The sequence below is a fragment of the Hyperolius riggenbachi genome, chromosome 2, assembly GCF_040937935.1.
Source record: "Hyperolius riggenbachi isolate aHypRig1 chromosome 2, aHypRig1.pri, whole genome shotgun sequence".
NCBI lineage: Eukaryota > Metazoa > Chordata > Amphibia > Anura > Hyperoliidae > Hyperolius > Hyperolius riggenbachi.
Genome location: NC_090647.1, coordinates 61,037,333 through 61,059,440, shown reverse-complemented (window position 1 = coordinate 61,059,440; position 22,108 = coordinate 61,037,333). Strand labels below are relative to the sequence as shown.

The 22,108-nt window shown below is 43.9% G+C and overlaps 1 protein-coding gene across 1 annotated transcript in view; it reads left to right on the top strand.

The window, feature by feature from the left end:
• LOC137544792 (rho GTPase-activating protein 42-like) overlaps positions 1–22,108 on the top strand; it is a 397,590-nt gene that overhangs the window by 273,268 nt on the left and 102,214 nt on the right. The window contains exon 6 of the mRNA XM_068265881.1: positions 13,718–13,828. Coding sequence (XP_068121982.1) covers positions 13,718–13,828 — 111 coding nt within the window. The remainder of the gene's footprint in view (positions 1–13,717; positions 13,829–22,108) is intronic.

Here is a 22,108-nt window from a genome sequence, read left to right as displayed (position 1 = left end):
ACAGCCGGTATGGCTTATCCTGCTCCTGCACAAGTTTTCGGCGATGTTAAATACTATTCCCCTTCCAGGGCACCATGGATGGTGGGGAATGAAATAATTCGGCTTCCAGCAATTGCTGGAGGCGGAATTACAGTGTTTTATAAGTAACTGCAGCTCCGTCTTCTGACGGCGCCAAAGTTACTCACTGTGCGCCACTATAGCCGTAATTCCTACTATGGCCTATGGTGGCGCCGGCTGCGCCCAAAATGGAATGAAAGTGTTCACTATAAATTACCTTTTTCCTGTGTTGCTGTAAGTAGGTAGTAAAAGCTGACAGATCTGATAGAGTTTGGACAAGCCCATCTCCTCATGGGGGATTCTCAATATTACCTTTACTCTTTACAAAAGCACTCCCTGGATAGGATCTATACAAAGATGCCAGCCAGCTTCCATATACGATTGCATACTTTTATGGCAGTTAAACTGAGCAACTGCAGTTCAGTAAGTGCTTTTGAAAGTAAAGAAAATCCTGAGACTCCCCCATGAGAAAATGGACTAGTTCAAAATTTGATCTACTTATTTATTTTCACTGGCGTGGTGCTTTTAAGGTGACCATTAATGGTACAATTTTTTCATCAGATGCGATCTTTCAACACACTTTTTACGATTGAAAGTAATCAGAAGGTAATTATAGATTGTTTCCATAAATGGGTCCATTAGGACATTCTATTTTCAGATACGATTGTAAATTCCAACTTTCGGATCGATTACATTTTCTCTTCAATTTGACCAAAGAATCGTTTCACATTGATTTTTACCACGCACTGCTCAGTTTTCTGTACAATTCAGTCATAAAAAGTGTGTTGAAAGATCGCATCTGATGAAAAAATTGTACCATTAATGGCCACCTTAAAGTGAACTTCCAGACTAAAAATCTACTCAGCAGCACTGAAAAGGCTTGGTGTTTCTTTAACAGTTTCACAGCATCAGAACTTTGTTTTTCTTACATAAGCCTTATTTTTAGCTGCACAAAAGCTTAAGCTCCGCCCCATCAAAGAAAACTGCCCGGGCTTTTTTTCCCTGATGCTGTGCAAAGCATGATGGGATTTCCTATGTTGTTATTCACATTGCCTAGCACCTGGGAGGGGTGATCAGCACACAGGACAGTTGGAAAAGTGTCTCATGCTCCCTGTCACCTCCTTTCAACCAAAAATATGGCTGCCATCATGAAATCAAACATTTGCCTGTTCTTTTAAAACAAGGTGGGTAAGAGATTATATTACCTATCTATTTTAATTAACATAACTAATCTAACTTAATGACAGTATGTTTGTTTAGGCTGAAGTTCCTCTTTAAGATTAGCACTAAGGCACAATGTGAAACCGAGCCTCTCACTCTATCATCTGCGCCCACTCAAGCTAAGCCGTCCTTATGATCTGTATGCAGTATGACTCTAATGATAACTATGCGGGGAACATAACTATAGTTTCCCTGCTAATCTGTCATCTGTGCAGGCGTTTCATGCGTACCTTCCCAGATCCGAACCGTAAATAAACAGCCCAGTCTGTATAGTCTGCGTTCTGGAAATATATCTTCCAGGCGCTGCCAATAACTGATAGGGTAAAGAAGAGTTGCAACGCGATGCGTCATAAATCAGCAGTATTATTATTTGTTGTCTGAGAAAATCTATCATTGTCATAACAAAGTTTCAGCGAGTGTGTCACCAGCGAGCGTGTAATAACCGCCACATCTTTAATTACATAACACGAGGCATGAACAGGCCTCTCAGCAGTTTGGCTTCTGTTCTTCATTTCCAAATATGGCCACTTGCCCAGCCAAGTGCAACTGTTACTTGTTGGAAGACAGGCGTGCCAGATCTGCAGTGTTGTGTGCAACATTCTCTCAGCCCCGTGCTCCTGCCATACTGATGTAAACACAGGGCATTTTACCGCCCGAGGCCCACTGCCGCAACCCCCACCCATCCGGTCTGCTCCCTCTGTCCCGTTTGTTCCCTGGTCCTGTGCTCTCGTCTTTGCACCCACCAATCCTGTGTACTTCCCTGGCCCTGTGCTATGCTTCGTGGGTAGCACAGCACAGGATGGGGGAAGCACAGGTCCGGTGCTCCACTGCTCACCACTGTGGAAGCAGAGCAGTCGCAGACTGGAATATAAAAGAGGGACACCAAGAGCCCAATATAGTGTAGTATGTATCAAGAAGTACAGACTAACCAGCAAGCTCATGGTGACCCAGAACTCATTGGAGTGTGTGAGGGGCTACAATGGTCCTAAAAGCCCCCTTACTAAAATACTAAGGAAAACAAGAGTTTGCTTTCTTAAAACAGAAAGAATTTACGATAATTCAGGTTGGAGTGATCTTGAGATGTCTCCCAGTGCATCACTGCTGAATATATGCAAATTAACCATTGTTACCCCTAGAAGCTTAACACACCTCCAGAACCGCTGGAATGCAATGATGTGTCAGCTTGTTAACTTGTACAGAGCCATAATAATCCAACATGCATACAGATCCATGACATGCACTGATGACAATCAAACAATCCGAAACAGTCTGTATGCATGTTGGATTATTATGGCTCTGTACAAATTAACAAGCTGACACATCATTGCATTCCAGCGGTTCTGGAGGTGTGTTTAGCTTCTAAGGGTAACAATGGTTAATTTGCATATATTCATCAGTGATGCATTGTGGGAGAAATCTCAAGCTCACTCCAATCTGAATTATTGCAAATTCTTTCTGTTTTAAGAAAGCAAACTCTTGTTTTCCTATGTATCAAGAAGAGAAGCAGGTTGGCATTTGCAACTGATTGTTGTAAAATAGCTTTACTTAATCCGGCTAATGCAGCATAGCATTCATAGTAGGTAACAGTAAAAAAGGGCGCAGGAGGCTAGTGGACAAATCGGGCGCCGCCATTCACTCCCATAATAAATATCGTTTAATGGGCGCCCGATAGGAAAAAAGGACGCCGGAGAAAAATAACGTTTTAAAAGCGGCGCCCGGAGACTTAATGTTTTATTACTGCTTCTAATGATTACACATTATTTAATGATTTATACATTTTTTAATATTATTTTTAAACGAAAAACAGTACAATATTTTTTTCAAACATTATTTTTAAACGAAAAACAGTACAATTTTTTTTCACATTATTTTTAAACGAAAAAACCGCACAATATGTTTTTGAAACGTTATTAATACTTATCACAGGGGGGTCTTAGGTTTAGGCACCAACAGGGGGGTCTTAGGTTTAGGCATCAACAGGGGGGTCTTAGGTTTAGGCACCAACAGGGGGGTCTTAGGTTTAGGCACCAACAGGGGGGTCTTAGGTTTAGGCACCAACAGGGGGGTCTTAGGTTTAGGCACCACCAGGGGGGTCTTAGGTTTAGGCACCAACAGGGGGTCTTAGGTTTAGGCACCAACAGGGGGGGTCTTAGGTTTAGGCACCAACAGGGGGTCTTAGGTTTAGGCACCAACAGGGGGGTCTTAGGTTTAGGCACCAACAGGGGGGTCTTAGGTTTAGGCACCAACAGGGGGGTCTTAGGTTTAGGCACTAACAGGGGGGTCTAGGGGTTAGGGGTAGGTACAGGGAGGGTTACTTAGGCACCAACAGGGGGGGGTCTTAGGTTTAGGCATCAACAGGGGGGTCTAGGGGTTAGGGGTAGGTACAGGGAGGGTTGCGTAGTAATTTTTTTTTTAAACGTTATTATACGTTTCACTATTTAAACGAAAGATTAACGTTTTTACAATTGCCGATTTAATGCACATTATTTAATGATTTATAACTTTATAAAACATTAATTTTAAACGAAATACAGTACAATATATTTTTAAACGTTATCCATGCTTATCGTTTAAAACCCCGCGCCCTTTTTCCCCAGCGCCCCTTTTTAACGTACGCATCATAGTACTTCACATAAATGAATCCGACCCGATCTGATGAAGCTGCGGGGAGAGGTTGGAGAGGTGGATGCCTGACGATCGTTTCACTCTACTGAGTGTCCTCTGAGGTCCTGGGCCCTTTCTGTTGCTACTATTACTTTATACCGTAGTGTAGTATGTACTGGTAGAAGGTGAAATGGTAGAGTAAATACAATGTACTCACCTCATAGTTAAATGCTGTAAATGCGGGTGGGGACATTAAACCTGACCCCACTCAGGATTAAGAAGTCGCTCTCCGTAGATCAACAAAAAACACCCCTCCACCAAGGGTGGACTTGTACAACGTGGTAAGGATGCAGAGACGCCATAAGGATAAAACTAGCTAAAAAGTTTAAATTGAGGAGGCTGTGGTGGACTTACCTCCTCCAAGCAGACACAAGATTATGATGATGTATTTTCAATAAAGCAATTTATTTACACACTCCAGAGAACAATGCAACGTGTTTCGCAGGAATGACCCCGCTTCTTCAGGCAATAGGTTGGAGTATATATACGATGCAGGGCTGGAACAAGCACCTCTGTCACAGACTGGGTTTTTGACTGCTGTGTTTTACATGTTTGGTAGTTTAGCTGCTTTAGTATGCCAACCCCTTACTTCCTGGTGCCCTAGGCCATGTTCTTTGTGGCCTGGCCTCAAACCCGGCCATGTGTAGACACTGAGGATGCTGAGAGCTGCAAACCACTTTTTCTATGTACGGTACATTCAAAGCTAATACAAAGCTACTGTTCAAATGATCATTGTTTTTTATGTACCGTAGATAGTGCTGGCATCTATTGCAGCACTTTGTGCCATCCATACTCGCGATCTGTTCCAGCTCACAATCTAATCCCTACCATGGTCTTTGTTCAATGTCCCTAACGGTGGCCACACACCATACAATTTTTTAAATATCTTCTCAATTTAATAATTGCAATCCATTCTTCTGACCAGTGACGTAGCTAAGGAGCTGTGGCCCTGATGCAAGTTTTACAATGGGGCCCCCAAGCACTCTCTATATAACAATTGATACGGCGCACCAAAACCTGCCGATGGCAACCACAGTGTCAGAGGTGCAAGAAGGGGATGGGGAACAGCTTGTTAATGATTACTACTATTCAAAGTATCTATAGAAGTGATTATTATGAGCAGAGGACCAATAGAGAGCTAATACTGTAGTTGAGGGGGGGCCCTCTGCCCCAAGGGCCCCGATGCGGTCGCAACTTCTGCAACCCCTATTGCTACGCCCCTGCTTCTGACTGCCTGAAGCATTTCAAAATTCTGACCATGTACCACACATATGTTCAATGTTTACCCAATTATTCAATTACATCAGACGATGTGTGGGCAGATCGATAAAAGAGACCGAGATCTCTCTGATTGAATCTGATCGGAGGGAGATCTGTTGTCTGCCCATACACCAGCAGACCGATTACTGATCAATTTCACACTATGAAATCGATCTGGAATTGGCCGTGTGTTGCCGCTAGGGATGGTCGGAAATGTCGATTTACAATTCCGACGAAATTCCTATTTCGGCCAATGCTGATTCCACGGATTTCTGATCGGTTTCCAATTTCCGAGTAGTGTTTTTTTTAGTCATTTTTCCCTTGTCTGATTGGCCAAATACCTCCGAGTTGTTTCTGCATTCTCTGATTTGTCCAATGCTTCCCAGTTCTGTGACTGTTCTAAAATGACTGAATTGCAGTAATGCAGCACTTCCGCAGAAATCCGATTTCAGAGTTCCGATTTCAGAGTTCCGATCGTAAATTCAGAAATTTTAATTCCGTGAAATCCGAATGAGCATCCCTAGATGCTGCATCCGCCAACTGGCCAGCCTGACACCCCCCCCCCCCCCCTCCCGGTGTACTATACTTTATCTGTCCAAGTCTGCCACTGGCTCCGCCCCAATCTGCATACATGCGCCCCATGTGGTTGCCAGCATATATGCGGGAGCGTGTGTGACGTCACACTAGTGCCTGCGTTACTACGGCAACTATGGGGCGCATGTTTGCGGATTGCAGTGGAGCCTGGATCCAGCTGCGGATGCGGATAGGTATGTATAGTGCATCGGGCACTGGGGGGGGGGGGTGGTCATCGTGTTCACCACTTATCCTGATATCACTCGTCGTTTCTGCCACGCACCCGATCAACCACGATGGCCCGACATCTTGTAGCAAGTCCAATAAAAATGCTCCGCCATGGTTGCATCGTTGATCAGGCATGCTCTTGGCAGTACCGATTTTCGTCTGATTCGATAATTATTAGTTCACATAAATACTTTGTAGTTCACACGTTCTTGCATTGGTTTACTCCAACTGCTTAAAGAGACACTGAAGCGGAAAAAAAATGATGATATTATGATTTGTATGTGTAGCACAGCTAAGAAATAAAACATTAAGATCAGATACATCAGTGTAATTGTTTCCAGTACAGGAAGAGTTGAGAAACTCCAGTTGTTATCTCTATGCAAACAAGCCATTAAGCTCTCCGACTAAGTTAATCGTGGAGAGGGCTGTTATCTGACTTTTATTATCTCAACTGTTCCTGGACTATTTACGGTACTTTTCCTCTGCTAGAGGAGAGGTCATTAGTTCACAGACTGCTCTGAAAGACTCATTTTGAATGCTGAGTGTTGTGTAATCTGCACATATTATAGAATGATGCAATGTTAGACAAAACACTATATACCTGTAAATAAAAGTATGAGAATATTTTCTTTGCTGCTAATCTTCTAGTAATTATTCATAGTACACAACCAATTCACCATATCATTTTTTTTTCGCTTTAGTGTCTCTTTAAAGGACAACTGAAGTGAGAGATAAATGGAGGCTGCCATATTTAATTCCCTTTAAGAAATACCAGTTTCCTGGCTATTCCGCTAATCCGCTGCCTCTAATACTTTTAGCCATAGCTCCTGAACAAGCATGCAGCAGATCAGGTGTTTCTGACATTATTGTCAGATCTGACAAGATTAGCTGCATGCTTGTTTCTGGTGTGATTCGGAAACTACTGCAGCCAAATAGATTATCAGGGTTGCCCTGCAACTGGTATTGCTTAAAAGGAAATAAATATGGCAGCCTCCATATCTCTTTTGCTACAAATGTCCTTTAAACTTCCTCTCACATTTCAGAAACACAGTGGTGGAGCAGTCGGGCTTCTTTCAGATTAGCTATAGACTGTGGTAAAAACATGACATCATGATCTGCACTGATGAGTAGGGACTGATGGCAAGCGTTCCATGCAGTTTGTAAAGCACAACTTATTATGTTGGCACTGTACACAAAATAAATAAATCTGCGCATTTACGCACACCAGCCAGATTGCTGGGCTCGATTTGTTCTTTGGTGCTTTTCATTCTCTTCGAGCCAAATCCACCAGAGCCCAAATCAGACCCTGATGGATTCTAGTGTGCCTGATATTTCAGATGGGGCTTGTGAGGTACAGCTATCACTGTGGGGTGCTCTAAAGGGCAACTGAAGTGAGAAGAATATGGAGACTGTCATGTTTATATCGTTTTTAAACAATACCAGTTGCCTGGCAGCCCTGCTGATCTATTTGGCAGCAGCAGTAGTGTCTGAATCACACCAGAAACAAGCATGCAGCTAATCTTGTCAGATCTGACAATAATGTCAGAAACACCTGATCTGCTGCATGCTTGTTCAGGGGCTATGGCTAATAGTATTAGAGGCAGAGGATCAGCAGGATAGCCAGGCAACTGAAATGAGAGAGATGTGGAGGCTGCCATATTTCTTTAGTTTTAAGCAACACCAGCTGCCTGACTATCCTGCTGATCCTCTGCCTCTAATACTTTTAGCCTTAGACCCTGAACAAGCATGCAGCAGATCAGCTGTTTCTGACATTATTGTCAGATCTGAGAACATTAGCTGCATCCTTGTTTCTGGTTTGATTCAGATACTATTGTAGCCAAATAGATTAGCAGAACAGCCAGGCAACTGGTATTATTTAAAAGGAGATAAATATGGCAGCCTCCATATCACTCTCACGTCAGTTCCCCTTTAAAAGGAAATAAATAAGGCAGCATCCATATCCCTCTCATTACAGTTGTCCTTAAAAGCGGACCTGGACTCAAAACTTCCTCTCTACTCTAAAAGATAAGCAACAGCATAATAACCTTTACAGAAAAGCATTTCTTTGTTACAGCTTACAGAACTCCTGCAATAAATCGACAGTGTGTCTACTTCCTGTTTTCAGACAAAGGGCTAACATCCTGTGTTTACATGTTATAGCTGTGTCTGCCGAGGACTTCTGAATTTCTGTGCTCACAAAGCTGAGAGATCAATTTACACTTGTGATTACTTACACATGAGGAGGAATTAGGCAGACTCTCTCAGGGCTCAATCACACCTGAGCGATTAACGTGTGATTCCCGCTAGTCGCTAAAGCGCTAGTGCTATATTAAAGTGCTAGTGCAATATTACCCTACTAGCCGACCCGCGGCGTAGCATACGCCGCATAAGAGGGTAGAGGGCAGGAAGGGGGTAATGGGCACAGCGGCGGGGAGGGGGGTTGGGCCCCCCCTCAACTGGGTCCCCCATGTGTGCTCTACCTCCAGCTTAAGCTCAGCAGGAACCCCCTCCCCTCACCTGGGTCCCCCATGTGCACTCCCCCTCCTGCTTAAGTACAGTAGCAGCCGCCACTATTAGTAAGAAGCAGCAGGCGGGGATGACTCACCTCTTCCGTGTTCCATCGTGCGTTCCACTGTCGTCACTTCCTGCAATGCCGCACACTGTATTGGTGTAATTTGCCTTTTTAAAACAGAAGGAAATCTGCAATAATTCAGCTATAAGTGAACATTTGTGACAATGCACCACTATTAAATATGCAAATTATTCCTTTTCACCTTTGGTAAGTCAAGCAAGCCTATAGCTTTAAGTTTTACACAATCATATCAAACCCACATGTAACAGCCTATTTCAGACATTTGGTCCTCATCAGTTCAAAGCAGGGATTGATAAGGCTGTATAAGATAGGGCTTGGGCCAGTACAACAGAGTAACCAAGCAGCTCAGGGTGACCCAAACTACTAAGAATGTATAGGAGGAGAAAAGAGACCAAAAAGCCCTCCTACTAAAAAAAGCAAAGCTTGGTGTATTTTTCCTTCTTAAAACAGAAGCAAATCTGCAATAATTCAGCTATAAGTGAACATTTGTGGTTACCCACAATGCACTGCTACTGAATATGCAAATTATCCCTCTTTGCCCTTGGTTTGATATGACACTACTTCTTCTTCTTGCTTGGACCAGCCCCTTCTTCTTGCTTGGACCGGCCCTGGGGGCAGGGCGCTACTTCTTCTTCTTGCTTGAAGGTTGAGGCACTTAGCCTATTATATATATAGATGGCAGTGTTCCCACTGACGTGATTGGTGCTAATCGTGGGCGTTTTGCGATTAGACTCAATCGCAAAAAGTGTTCCCTGCACCATTTTGCAGCGATTCTGGAGAGATTGCAGCACAGTGCTTAATAAAGCGCTGACCACGATCACTCTGAGTCGCGGAGCTGGCCAGGGATTTTGCCACGCTAATCACGGTAAAATCACTCACGTAAAACGCTAGCGATAAGTGTTTTGCTCTTTTTAGATGTGAACGGGGCCTAAAAACACACACGGCGCATTTCTTTCTGCTTTCCTTGTGCCCTGTGCAAGTGTTCAGGTCCATTCTAATGCGATCACTCCCAGGATGACGCTGCCGGTCTCACTTATCAACATATGGAAACTATTTTAAGGACATGTTCTCACAGCTTAAGAAAAGCTTCACATATGTTAAGCTGTTTTGTACAAAAATAAATATTACCTAGAAATGTGACATTTTGCCTTCCTCATCTGCTAACATTGCTGCTTTTGAATTTAGAGCAGGAGTGTTTTTTTCTTTTCCATTAATATGCTACATGCCTTTCATAGCTAAGCGGCCAAAAGAGTTGTGTAGAGATACTCTGAGTACATACTCCTGACAGTTTCCTGTCTGTGAACCTTGCTGCATTGTGGGAAATAGCTGTTTACAGCTGTTTCCAACTGCCAAAAAACCATGCAGCAGCTACATCACTTGCCAACAGTAAAAATGTCACCATGTAATAAATGTCAGAATGTAAATCAGGGATTTAAAAGATTTTACAATGTGCAAACACTGATTAAATTATTTATACATAAGTATTGTAAAAATGAAGCACTTTTTTTATTACATTATTTTCACTGGAGTTCCTCTTTAAGGGGCGCTGAGTAGATGCCGTGGGTTTGCATGTAAGAATACCTACGTCTATTTGGTAAAGAGGATACACTCACTGGCCCCTTAGGTAAGCGCTCCTGCTCCCGGGCTGGCTGCTATAAATTACATTGTAATCAGTGACTCTGACATTAAGTGGCGCTGTGACCCAGAACAAGAAGACTGCGGGACCTGACTGCACATGCGCAGGCTTCCTGGCTTCTTCCTCCCCTCCGCTCGCGAACCGCAATATGACGAGTGGCAGAGGGAAGGGGAAGAAGCCAGGAAGCCTGCGCATGCGCAGAGAGGTGCCACAGTCTTCCTGTTCCGGGTCATAGCACGACTTTATGTCAGAGTCGCTGATTACAATGTAGTTGATAGCGGCCATCCCGGGAGTAGGAGCGCTTACCTAAGGGGCCGGTAAGTGTCTCCTCTTTACCAAATAGCTGTGGGTATGCTTATATGCATACCCACGGCCTCTGCTCAGTGTCCATTTAAAGGGGAACTGAAGAGAGAGGTATATGGAGGCTGTCATGTTTATTTCCTTTTAGACAATACCAGTTGCCTGGCAGCCCTGCTGATCCTCTGCCTCTAATACTATTAGCCATAGCCCCTGAACAAGCATGCAGCAGATCAGGTGTTTCAGTGGTTCAGACTTATAAGTCTGATCTGACAAGACTAGCTGCATGCTTGTTTCTGGTGTTAATCAGATACTACTGCAGAGAAATAGACCAGCAGGGCTGCCAGGCAACTAGTATTGATTAAAAGGAAATAAACATGACAGCCTCCATATACCTCTCTCTTCAGTTCCCCTTTAACTTGAACTGCGCTCGACTTTCATTGCTCCATCAGCAGATGAGTCTGAGGACTTTACGCCGTCCTGAAACTCCACCATCCACCAGCAGGTGGCTTGTTACTGCTGTTGAAAAGACTTCCACTTCTCTGTTTGGCTCCGGATGGCTTTAAAGAGACTCCGTAACAAAAATTGCATCCTGTTTTTTATCATCCTACAAGTTCCAAAAGCTATTCTAATGTGTTCTGGCTTACTGCAGCACTTTGTACTATCACAGTCTCTGTAATAAATCAACTTATCTCTCTCTTGTCAGACTTGTCAGCCTGTGTCTGGAAGGCTGCCAAGTTCTTCAGTGTTGTGGTTCTGCTATGAACTCCCCCTTCCAGGCCCCTCTATGCACACTGCCTGTGTTTTATTTAGATTAGAGCAGCTTCTCTCTTCTCTCTTATCTTTTACAAGCTGGATAAATCGTCCTCTGAGCTGGCTGGGCTTTCACATAGTGAGGAATTACAGACAAGGGCAAAGCTGTTTGCAGGAAGAAAAGAGCAGCCTGAAACTTCAGTGCATGAGAGATGCAGGGGGAAAGAAACACACAAATGATCTCTTGAGATTCAAAGGGAAGGCTGTATACAGCCTGCTTGTGTATGGATGTATTTTCTATGTGTGGACATACTGTACATCAACCTACTTCCTGTTTTGGTGGCCATTTTGTTTGTTTATAAACAAACTTTTTAAAACTGTTTTTAACCACTTTTAATGCGGCGGGGAGCGGCGAAATTGTGACAGAGGGTAATAGGAGATGTCCCCTAACGCACTGGTATGTTTACTTTTGTGTGATTTTAACAATACAGATTCTCTTCAACAGAACTCTCAACACCAACTGCATGATTGTCCATAATAAGCCAAAATTACTTTACTACTTGTCATATTGTACTTTAAGTTAGAATAAAATTTAAAAAAGATGATCACACCCTAGATCAGGGGTCCCCAAACGTTTTGGGTCGAGGGCCAACATACATCTGCTGGGGGGCCGGAGTATACATAAGATTATGTAGAAGTCTTTGCGGGCCAGACAGTGAAGAGTACCCAGGTGACAACCTGCAGGCCAATTGGACAGCAGTGTCACCTTGATGTGGAATATGATTGGAAACCAGCGAATTACTGCTTTCTGGCTTCCATGTGGATGGGTGGTGCCAGCACTGATATTCTATATGTGGACCACCAATGTTTAAAGATGCAGCTGACCACATCTATAAGTAATACATTTTCTGTGTGGTAGGCCGGTAAAAAATCCTCAGGGGCCACATTTGGTCCACGGGCCGTCGTTTGAGGACCACTGCCCTAGACAGCAGAAGACATGCATGACTAAGATGTCCTTTTTTTTTTTTTTACTAAAAGCAATAAAAACAGTCAGTTTTTAGATGTAGTGCGAACCTACCCTAAATGAAATGTTAACACGTGTATCGCGCTCTTCATTACAAAATCTCTGCCAGGTTAGGGGTACCTAAAAAGCTCCACTGACCCTTGGCAATCGCCATGATGCTTTTAGAGAAGGGGAGACTTCCGTCTGCTTTCTTTATTTGCAGGGGTGGAACTACAGGGGAGAAGGCCCTGCTACTGCACTGGGGCCCAGAGGTGTGTGTGTGTGGGGGGCCCCCAACTACTAACCTTCTCTTCCTCTGATACAGGGGACTATACTTCACATCCGGGGCTTGATTCACAAAACGGTGCTGTTAGCATGCTGTGAAAAGTTCTTTGCGTGAAATTTCACGCGATAACGGTTTTCGCGTGAAAAAATTTGCGTCCGCACGTTAACACATTTTTCGCGTGTTAACGGTCACGTTAGCATAATAATTTGAGTGAACTTGACAGTTAACGTGTGAAAAATTTGCTGTAACCTGCGAATGTGAATTTTTGCGCACCAAAAACGTTTTTTGTGAGAAAACCGTTTTTCGCCCTAAAACGCTCAAAAAGCCATGCTAACGGGTAGCACCATATTGTGAATCAAGCCCTAGGTGTGTTTGTGGCTACACTTGTTATGGGTGTGAAGATCCTGATGGCCACACTTGTTTTATGGGCCTTGTAAGATGGGGCCCATGGAGGCCCCCATGATTTGTAGTTGGAGTTGAGGAGTCGGAGTAATTCTTGGGTACCTCGAGTTAGTGGTTTCATAGAGGCGTTGGTGATTTTTGTACCCACTCCTTAGCCCTGCAAGGGTTGTGGTTGAGGAGTTGGAGCAATTCTGGGTACCTGGAGTTGTTGGTTGGTTTCATAAACTGAGGAGTCAGAGTTGGAGTAGGACGATTTTTGTACCCACTCCATAGCCCTGCAAGGGCTGTGGTCGAGGAGCCGGAGCAATTTTGGGAACCTTGAGTCTGGGGTATCATAACTGAGGAGTCAGAGTTGGAGTTGGATAATATTTGTACCGACTCCACACCCCTGGTAGTTGCAACCCTGCTTATTTTTTTTTAGTTATGTTCCAGTGAAAGGTTCTCCATCAGTTCCTTTAGTTATCGTGAGTTTTGCAGAGAATCATCTGAATGCAAGTGAATCCGATTGATCAAACACGTGCAGTACCTCTGCCTGATCTAGTCGCTTAGCAATACACCTCTTGCTTTGTACGCCTCCTGGTCACTTGCCCTTTTGTGTAATGGCAGCAGGGAAGCTTAGAGAAATAAATGCATCAAACTACCAGCATCAAGTAGTGTGGGAAACCTGGTTGATCACATACAGAAGAGACAGAGGTGGCAAAGTATGCATTTTTTACACATTGATTGGATTTCCTTTCATCGCAGGCTGACTCCTTAATTGACAAAGAACACCAGAACTTCTACAACGCCTCTCTGGAGTACATCTTTAAGGTGCAGGAAGTGCAGGAGAAGAAGAAGTTTGAATTTGTTGAGCCTGTAAGTATGATTTTTTTTAACCTATTTCGATTTGAAAGGAAAAGCGAGGTGAGGAAATAAAACTATCTTTACATACCCTGGGCTTCTTCCAGCCCTTACAAGTCACGTGTGTCCCTAGCCGCATCTCCAGTCTTCCGTTGACTGAAGATCACCAACTTCTCATGAGTCAGCGTTTTCTGTGCAGGCGCAGTACGCTCCTAGTGACGTGGATGCGTGACGTGGGCCTTACAGGTGCTGGAAGAAGCCCCACATAAGTAAAGATATTTTTATTTCCTCAACTCACTTGTTTTTTTAAGGGAAAGTAATTGCATAGTTGGTATACGTTGTTTTTTTGTTGGTTTTTATACTGGCAGGATACCACTTTCTATTGTTTACAGTAAAAACTATCTCCTGATTTCCTCAGTATTTACTAAAGTGCTGATAAGACCTACACTGGGTGGTTAAGACTACTGAGACACAATGAATAATGAGAGAAATAAGTGGAAGACTGTGAATCTAAGTAGAACAGCTTAGAACCACTTGTTTGAAACGGGGATCAGAACACACTGCTGCCAGTTTACGGTCACGTTAGTTAAAGTGTACCTGAGGTGAACCTAAAGAAAAAAACGAGTTACCTAAGAAGAGGGAGGCCTCTGGATTCCCAGGTCCTCTTGGTTTTCTTCATTTCCCTGCACTGACCCCCAGAACCTATCTGACAAGAGATTGTTATCTTGGTTATGCCCCTCTTCATGCACGAGCGAGTATGGTCGTGCCTGCGCACTGAGCCTGAGGCGCTCGTCCACGAGCTGCTCCTTGCTACTGGACAGACTTGGCCATACTCGTGTGGGTGCCGCATAGCCACTCTCATGCATGAAGAGCACAAACACAAACTTTTAGTGTGGTGATGGTTGGGGGATGGAGGGGGGAGGGGGTCATGGGTAGAATTTTTAGCTAAGTATCTCATGTTTTATGCCGTCCTCTCTCGTTTGCCATACCCACTATGATGTAGCGTTTCTCTCATGGTCTCACAATGTGGTCTTTCGTTCTCTCTTTCTTACCTACTATAGCCATTATACTGAGTTGTCTCTCTCACCAACCATACCCACTATGGTGTAGTGGCTTCCACACGGTCTAACATACCATAGTGGCTATGATGCATCTCCCTCACAGCCTCACCTACCATACTCACTATGATGTGGTGTCTGTCCTCAGTAAGGTTCTACACCACCTTCAGTTAGTATAGAATGCCACTGCCACATATCACCTATTCTTTGCTCACTCCACTGGTTGCCAATAAAATGGAGAATCCTCTTCAAGATTGACCTACTGAATTTCAAATCCCTTCACACCTTAAGTCCTGGCTGTTTGAAGGACTTGTTTCAGTTACACCACACCATCCACAACTGCAGATCAACAATATCTAATTAAGTCATGACTCATCTCCAGAGTCCATCTCAAAATCTTTGGAACCAAGACCTTCTGACATTTGTTTCTGTGCCTTGGAACTCCCCGGCACACTCAATAAGGACAGCATCATCACTAAATGTGTTTTAATCCATATTTAAAGGCCACTTGTCTGGTCTGGCATTTATGGACATGTCACTTTTACCTCTGTGATTCAGGGTATTCTACCTCTGCCATTGATTACCAAGACATGCTAAGCGTTTGGAGTCCTGTAGCAGAAAATAATTTTGGAGATGGTGTCATTGTAACGTGTCACTATTACTGTATACATTTGAGCAATATAGCTACAATATTGACCAGGGACCTTTTTAAGCCCACAAATATATAGTACGCTATAATTTTAAAACTTTATTTAACAAATATGCTGTAATATAAAGTGCAGTAATGATACCAAGTTTCCAAATCAAGTTTTGGTCTTCAAAAAGATAGTGTTAAAAAAACAACCTGAGGCAGAGTGGAACACACATAGATAATTACCTTGGAAGAGGGAAGACCCTTGTGTCCCCCTTGCCCCGACCACTGCTCACCAGGAGTTTTAAGTTAGTGGCCATGCTGCTCCTTATATACGAATGCGGCCATTCTGTGACTGCGTGAGTGCGCCCATAGTTGCACGGTTGCGCATCCTTGAGCGGTACTGGCTTACTGTTCAGACGTGGCCCACTCGTGCAGGCGTAGTGTGGCCACATTTGAGTGCAGGCACGTGAACATATCTGGGTAGCACGGTGGTGTAGTGGTTATCGCCCTCGCCTTGCAGTACTGCGTCACTGGTTCGAATCCCAGCCAGGTTAACATCTGCAAGGAGTTTGTATTTTCTCCCTGTGTCTGATTGGGTTTCCTCCAAACACTCTGGTTTCCTCCCACATCCCAAAAACATACAGATAAGTTAATTGGCTTCCCCTAAATTGGCCCTAGGCTATGATACATGCACCACACGATACATACATATACATATGACTATGGTAAGGACTAGATTGTGAGCCCCTTTGAGGGACGGTTAGTGACAAGACAATACTCTGTACAGTGCTGTGTAATATGTTGGCACCATATAAATAAAATAAATATCTGATGACCTATTATTGAAAATGTTACGGGGGTTCATGTAGGGATGAAAAGTCGAGGAGTTCGGAGCAGTTTTTGGGTACCTGGAGTTGGTGGTATCATAAGCTGAGGAGTTGCAGTCAGATGGTAAGTATTAGACTAAGGAGTTGGATTTGAGGAGTTGAAACAATTTTGGGTACCCGGAGTCGGGTAAGCGTTTAGGGTGCATCCAATGCGCCTATAAAGAAGAATTGTAGTGAACGTAATGAATAAAGTTACCAGTACTTACTATTTTTACAATATTTATATATTCTGAAATTTATCACAGATAACGACATCTGTAGTCCTGGCAGGTGATCTCTGAGGAATGTGTATTGAGAGCTCTAAAGCCAGTAGTAAATATACCTGGGGGGAGGGGGGGAATTCCACATAGCTAATCAGCCTAGGCTAAGCATCACTGGGAGGGTGTGGCTATATATACAGTAGATATAGGAAAGGTTTCTGATGCTGAAACCAGGAAAATTACCATAAAAGTGGTATCCTTAATAATTTACTGCATTTATAATCTATATATATAATAGAGTAAGTGCCTCAACCTTCAAGCAAGAAGAAGAAGTAGCGCCCTGCCCCCAGGGCCGGTCCAAGCAAGAAGAAGGGGCTGGTCCATGCAAGAAGAAGAAGTAGTGCCATATCAAACCAAGGGCAAAGACGGATAATTTGCATATTCAGTAGCAGTGCATTGTGGGTAACCACAAATGTTCACTTATAGCTGAATTATTGCAGATTTGCTTCTGTTTTAAGAAGGCAAATTATACCAAGCTTCGCTTTTTTTAGTAGGAGGGCTTTTTGGTCTCTTTTATCCTCCTATACATTCTTAGTAGTTTGGGTCACCCTGAGCTGCTTGGTTACTCTGTTGTACTGGCCCAAGCCCTATCTCAAACAGCCATATCAATTTCTGCTATGTACTGATGAGGACCACATGTCTGAAATAGGCTGTCACATGTGGGTTTGATATGATTGTGTAAAACTTAAAGCTATAGGCTTGCTTGACTTACCGAAGGTGAAAAGGAATAATTTGCATATTTAGTAGTGGTGCATTTTGGGTAATCACAAATGTTCATTTATAGCTGAAATTTTGCAGATTTTCTTTTGTTTTAAGAAGGCAAATTACACCAAGCTTTGATTTTTTTAGTAGATGGTGTTTTTGGTCCTTTTATCCACATACTAGCCGACCCGCGGCGTAGCATACGTCACATAAGAGGGTAGAGGGCAGGAAGGGGGTATTGTGCACAGCGGTGGGGAGGGGGGTTGGACCCTCCCTCAACTGGGTCCCCCATGTGCACTCCCCCTCCAGCTTAAGCTCAGCAGGACCCCCCCCCCCCCCCCCCTCGGTCCCCCATGTGCGCTCCCCCTCCAGCTTAAGCACAGTAGCAGCCGCCACTATTAGTAAGAGGCAGCGGGCGGGGATGACTCACCTCTTCCGTGTTCCATCGTGTCGTCACTTCCTGCAATGCCGCACACTGTATTGGTGTAATTTGCCTTTTTAAAACAGAAGGAAATCTGCACTAATTCAGCTATAAGTGAACATTTGTAATTAACCACAATGCACTGCTACTAAATATGCAAATTACCTCTTTTCCCCCTTGGTAAGCCAAGCAAGCATCCAGAGCCACTGGTGTATAGCAAGCATATAGCTTTACATTTTACACAGCCATATCAAACCCACATGTGACAGCCTGTGTCAGACTTTTGGTCCTCATCAGTACATGGCAGAGATTGATAAAGCTGTATGAGATAGGGCTTGGACCAGTACAACAGAGTAGCAAAGCAGCTCAGGGTGACCCAAACCATTCAGAATGTATAGGGGGATGAAAGGGACCAAAAATACCTCCTACTAAAATAAGCAAAGCTTGGTGTAATTTGCCTTCCTAAAACAGAAGGAAATATGCAATAATTCAGCTATAAGTGAACATTTGTGGTTACCCACAATGCACTGCTACTAAATATGCAAATAGTTCCTATTCACCCCTAGTAAGCCAAGCAAGCATCCAGAACAACTAATGTATAGCAAGCCAATAGCTTTAAATTTTACACAGCCATATCAAACCCACATGTGACAGCCTGTTTCAGAGTTTTGGTCCTCATCAGTATATGGCAGGGATTGATAAGACTGTATGAGATAGGGCTTGGACCAGTACAAAAGAGTAACCAAGCAGCTCAGGGTGACCCAAACCACTCGGAATGTATAGGTGGATAAAAGGGACCAAAAAGACCTTCTACTAAAAAAATCAAAGCTTGGTGTAATTTGCCTTCTTAAAACAGAAGAAAATCTGCAATAATTCAGCTATAAATGAACATTTGTGATTACCCACAATGCACCGCTACTAAACATGCAAATTATTCCTTTTCACCCTTGGTAAGTTAAGCAAGCCTATAGCTTTAAAGGTAACCTTAAGTGTGGCAAAAAAATGACATTTACTCACCTGGGGCTTCCCTCAGCCCCCTGCAGCCGATCGGTGCCCTTGTCGTGTCTCGGAGATCCTCCCGTCCTCGCCGGCGACCACTTACGGTTTGGCCGTCAGCGGCCAACAGGCATGGGAACGCGAGTGATTCTTCGCGTTCCCAGCCATAATATCGCCCCCTATGCTGCTATTGCAGCATCCTGGCCGCAATAGCAGCATAGGGGGCGATATTGTGGCTGGGAACACAAAGAATCACTCGCGTTTCCATGCTTGTCAGGTCCTGACAGCGAGGACGGGAGGATCTCCGAGATACAGCGAGGGCACCGATTGGCTGCATGGGGCTGAGGGATAACCCAGGTGAGTAAATGACATTTTTTTTGCCACACTTAAGGTTACCTTTAAGTTTTACACAGCCTATATCAGACTTTTAGTCCTTATCAATCCATAGCAGGAATCAATATGGCTGTATGAGATAGGGCTTGGACCAGTACAACAGGGTACCCAAGCAGCTCAGGGTGACCCAAACTACTAAGACTGTATAGGGGGATAAAAGGGACCAAAAAAAGACCTCCTACTAAAAAAAGCAAAACTTGGTGTAATTTTCCTTCTTAAAACAGAAGCAAATCTGCAATAATTCAGCTATAAGTGAACGTTTGTGGTTACCCACAATGCACTGCTACTGGATATGCAAATTATCCCTCTTTGCCCTTGGTTTGATATGACACTACTTCTTTTTCTTGCTTGGACCAGCCCCTTCTTCTTGCTTGAACCGGCCCTGGGGGCAGGGCGCTACTTCTTCTTCTTGCTTGAAAGTTGAGGCACTTACTCTATTATATATATATAGATAGATACATTCCGAGTGGTTTGGGTCACCCTGAGTTGCTTGGTTACTCTGTTGTACTGGTCCAAGGCCTATCTCATACAGCCATATCAATCCTTGCCATGTACAGATGAGGCTTAAAAGTCTGAAACAGGCTGTCACATGTGGGTTTGATATGGCTGTGTAAAATTTAAAGCTATAGGCTTGCTATATGCCAGCGGCTCTGGATGCTTGCTTGGCTTGGTAAGGGTGAAAATGACTTATTTGCATATTTAGTAGCAGTGCATTGTAGGTAACCACAAAATGTTCACTTATAGCTGAATTATTGCATATTTCCTTCGGTTTTAGGAAGGCAAATTACACCAAGCTTTGCTTTTTTTTAGTAGGAGGTATTTTTGGTTCCTTTTATCCCCCTATACATTCCAAGTGGTTTGGGTCACCCTGAGCTGCTTGGTTACTCTGTTGTACTGGTCCAAGCCCTATTTCATACAGCCTTATCAATCCCTGCCATGTACTAATGAGGATCAAATATCTGAAACAGGCTGTCTACATGTGGGTTTGATATGACTGTGTAAAATTTAAAGCTATATGCTTGCTATACACCAGCTGCTCTGGATGCTTGCTTGGCTTACCAAAGGGGATAAGGGGTCATTTGCATATTTAGTAGCAGTGCATTGTGGGTAACCACAAATGTTCACTTATAGCTGAATTATTGCAGGTTTCCTTCTGTTTTAAAAAGGCAAATTACACCAATACCGTGTGCGGCATTGCAGGAAGTGACGACAGTGGAACGCACGATGGAACACGGAAGAGGTGAGTCATCCCCGCCTGCTGCCTCTTACTAATAGTGGCGGCTGCTACTGTGCTTAAGCAGGAGGGGAAGCGCACATGGGGGACCCAGTTGAGGGGGGTCCAACCCCCCTCCCTGCCGCTGTGCCCAATACCCCCTTCCTTCCCTCTACCCTCGTATGCGGTGTATGCTACGCCGCGGGTCAGCTAGTAATAAATAATAATTTAAGCAGTTTAAGATTCTCACACCTGTTCTATTTTCACTAATAATTCTGTCTGTATCATTAGATCGTACTGAAAACTACATTGAACATGAATTGTTCAATTAGGCTGAGACTAAATCTTAAACAAGATTAATGAAAAAGAAATGTGTCCGGCCTTAGCCTGATTTCCTGTGTCCAAGAGGATTATGGGAAGATGTGTTATGGGCAGTTATGGTTGCAGCCTTGTACACATTCATGTAGAGATATTAGACGGCCTATATTACATATAAATGTATGGGGAACGTCTCTATGCCTCGGGTTGCGCACACCACGACTCTTTCACAACGTTGTTAAATTAGTCTTTCATTATGTTGAAGATAAGCATCGTTGTGTCTTCTTGTGGTCTTTCTGTGTGACATATCCGCCTAATTATCGGCAACACATCTGACATTTATTGCGAATCTGTATCTGCCCTGCCATGGTTAACTCTCTTATTATAAAGACAGCTATATATTCCCGCTATGCAGACGGCTCACGCGTAGGATGTACTGAATTCTCCTAAGACCTGCGATCATAATTTGCCTGGATGGTGGGTGGCGGTAGCCGTGTCCCTGTAATTAATCTGTCTTTCTGAAACCAGCCTTCTCTCTCTCTCTCTCTTACATATGGAAATTGCAATATAGAAATCCCATGGAAGACTTCCAGGTCTCATGTGAGGTGTCAGTGGGCTATTGCGGTCTCTATCTCCAGCTATACATTCATTATTAAACGTAGAGCTGTGCACGGTACATAGCTAGTGGATAAAGGTCATTTACTGGAAAAAAGGGCAGCTATATTACTCACCGGAGAGGAGGGGGGTCTGGAACTGCCGCAAAGGAGGGGAGGTCACAGAGATACATCACGTATAGCAAGACAGATCTCCTCTCCTTGGCCCTGGCAAAGATATCACAAACTACATCAAGAGGAAGTGGGCACACGAGGTGAAAGCACATCACAGGAAGTGAGCTGTAGTGAAAATGAGGCGTTAGTGCATGTATGCAAATGAGGCTTCTCTGCACAAATTTTAGTGCGGTTACGGCAGTTAAGCCGTGAGGAGATTTGGGTGCCAGTATGCCGCTCATGTTTCTCCACTATAAGGAGAATCTTGGCGCGTACGCCCATAACCGGTGCGCTGCGCCCAAATTTAACAGTATGCCCCATGATTCTCCTTATAGTAGAGAAATTACATTGGCAGCAGTGGGCGCAGAGCTTTATCTGGCACAGTGGGCACCCAAATTACAATGCCAATATTTTAATGGGTGCAGGGCCTCAATAGGATCCTGAGGCTACCCTCTCGGAGGCCTTGTTCACATCATATATCGCCAGCACTTTTTCAAGCGCTGAGCATTTTTGGGGAAATTTATAATCGCCTTTCCCTGCGCTGTATAAAGCATTTTTTAAGCACTTTTGCAGAGGGATTTTTATTTTCACTTCCTGACAATGCATTTATTCATGAAAGCGCTTGGAAAATCGCTATACAAAGCGC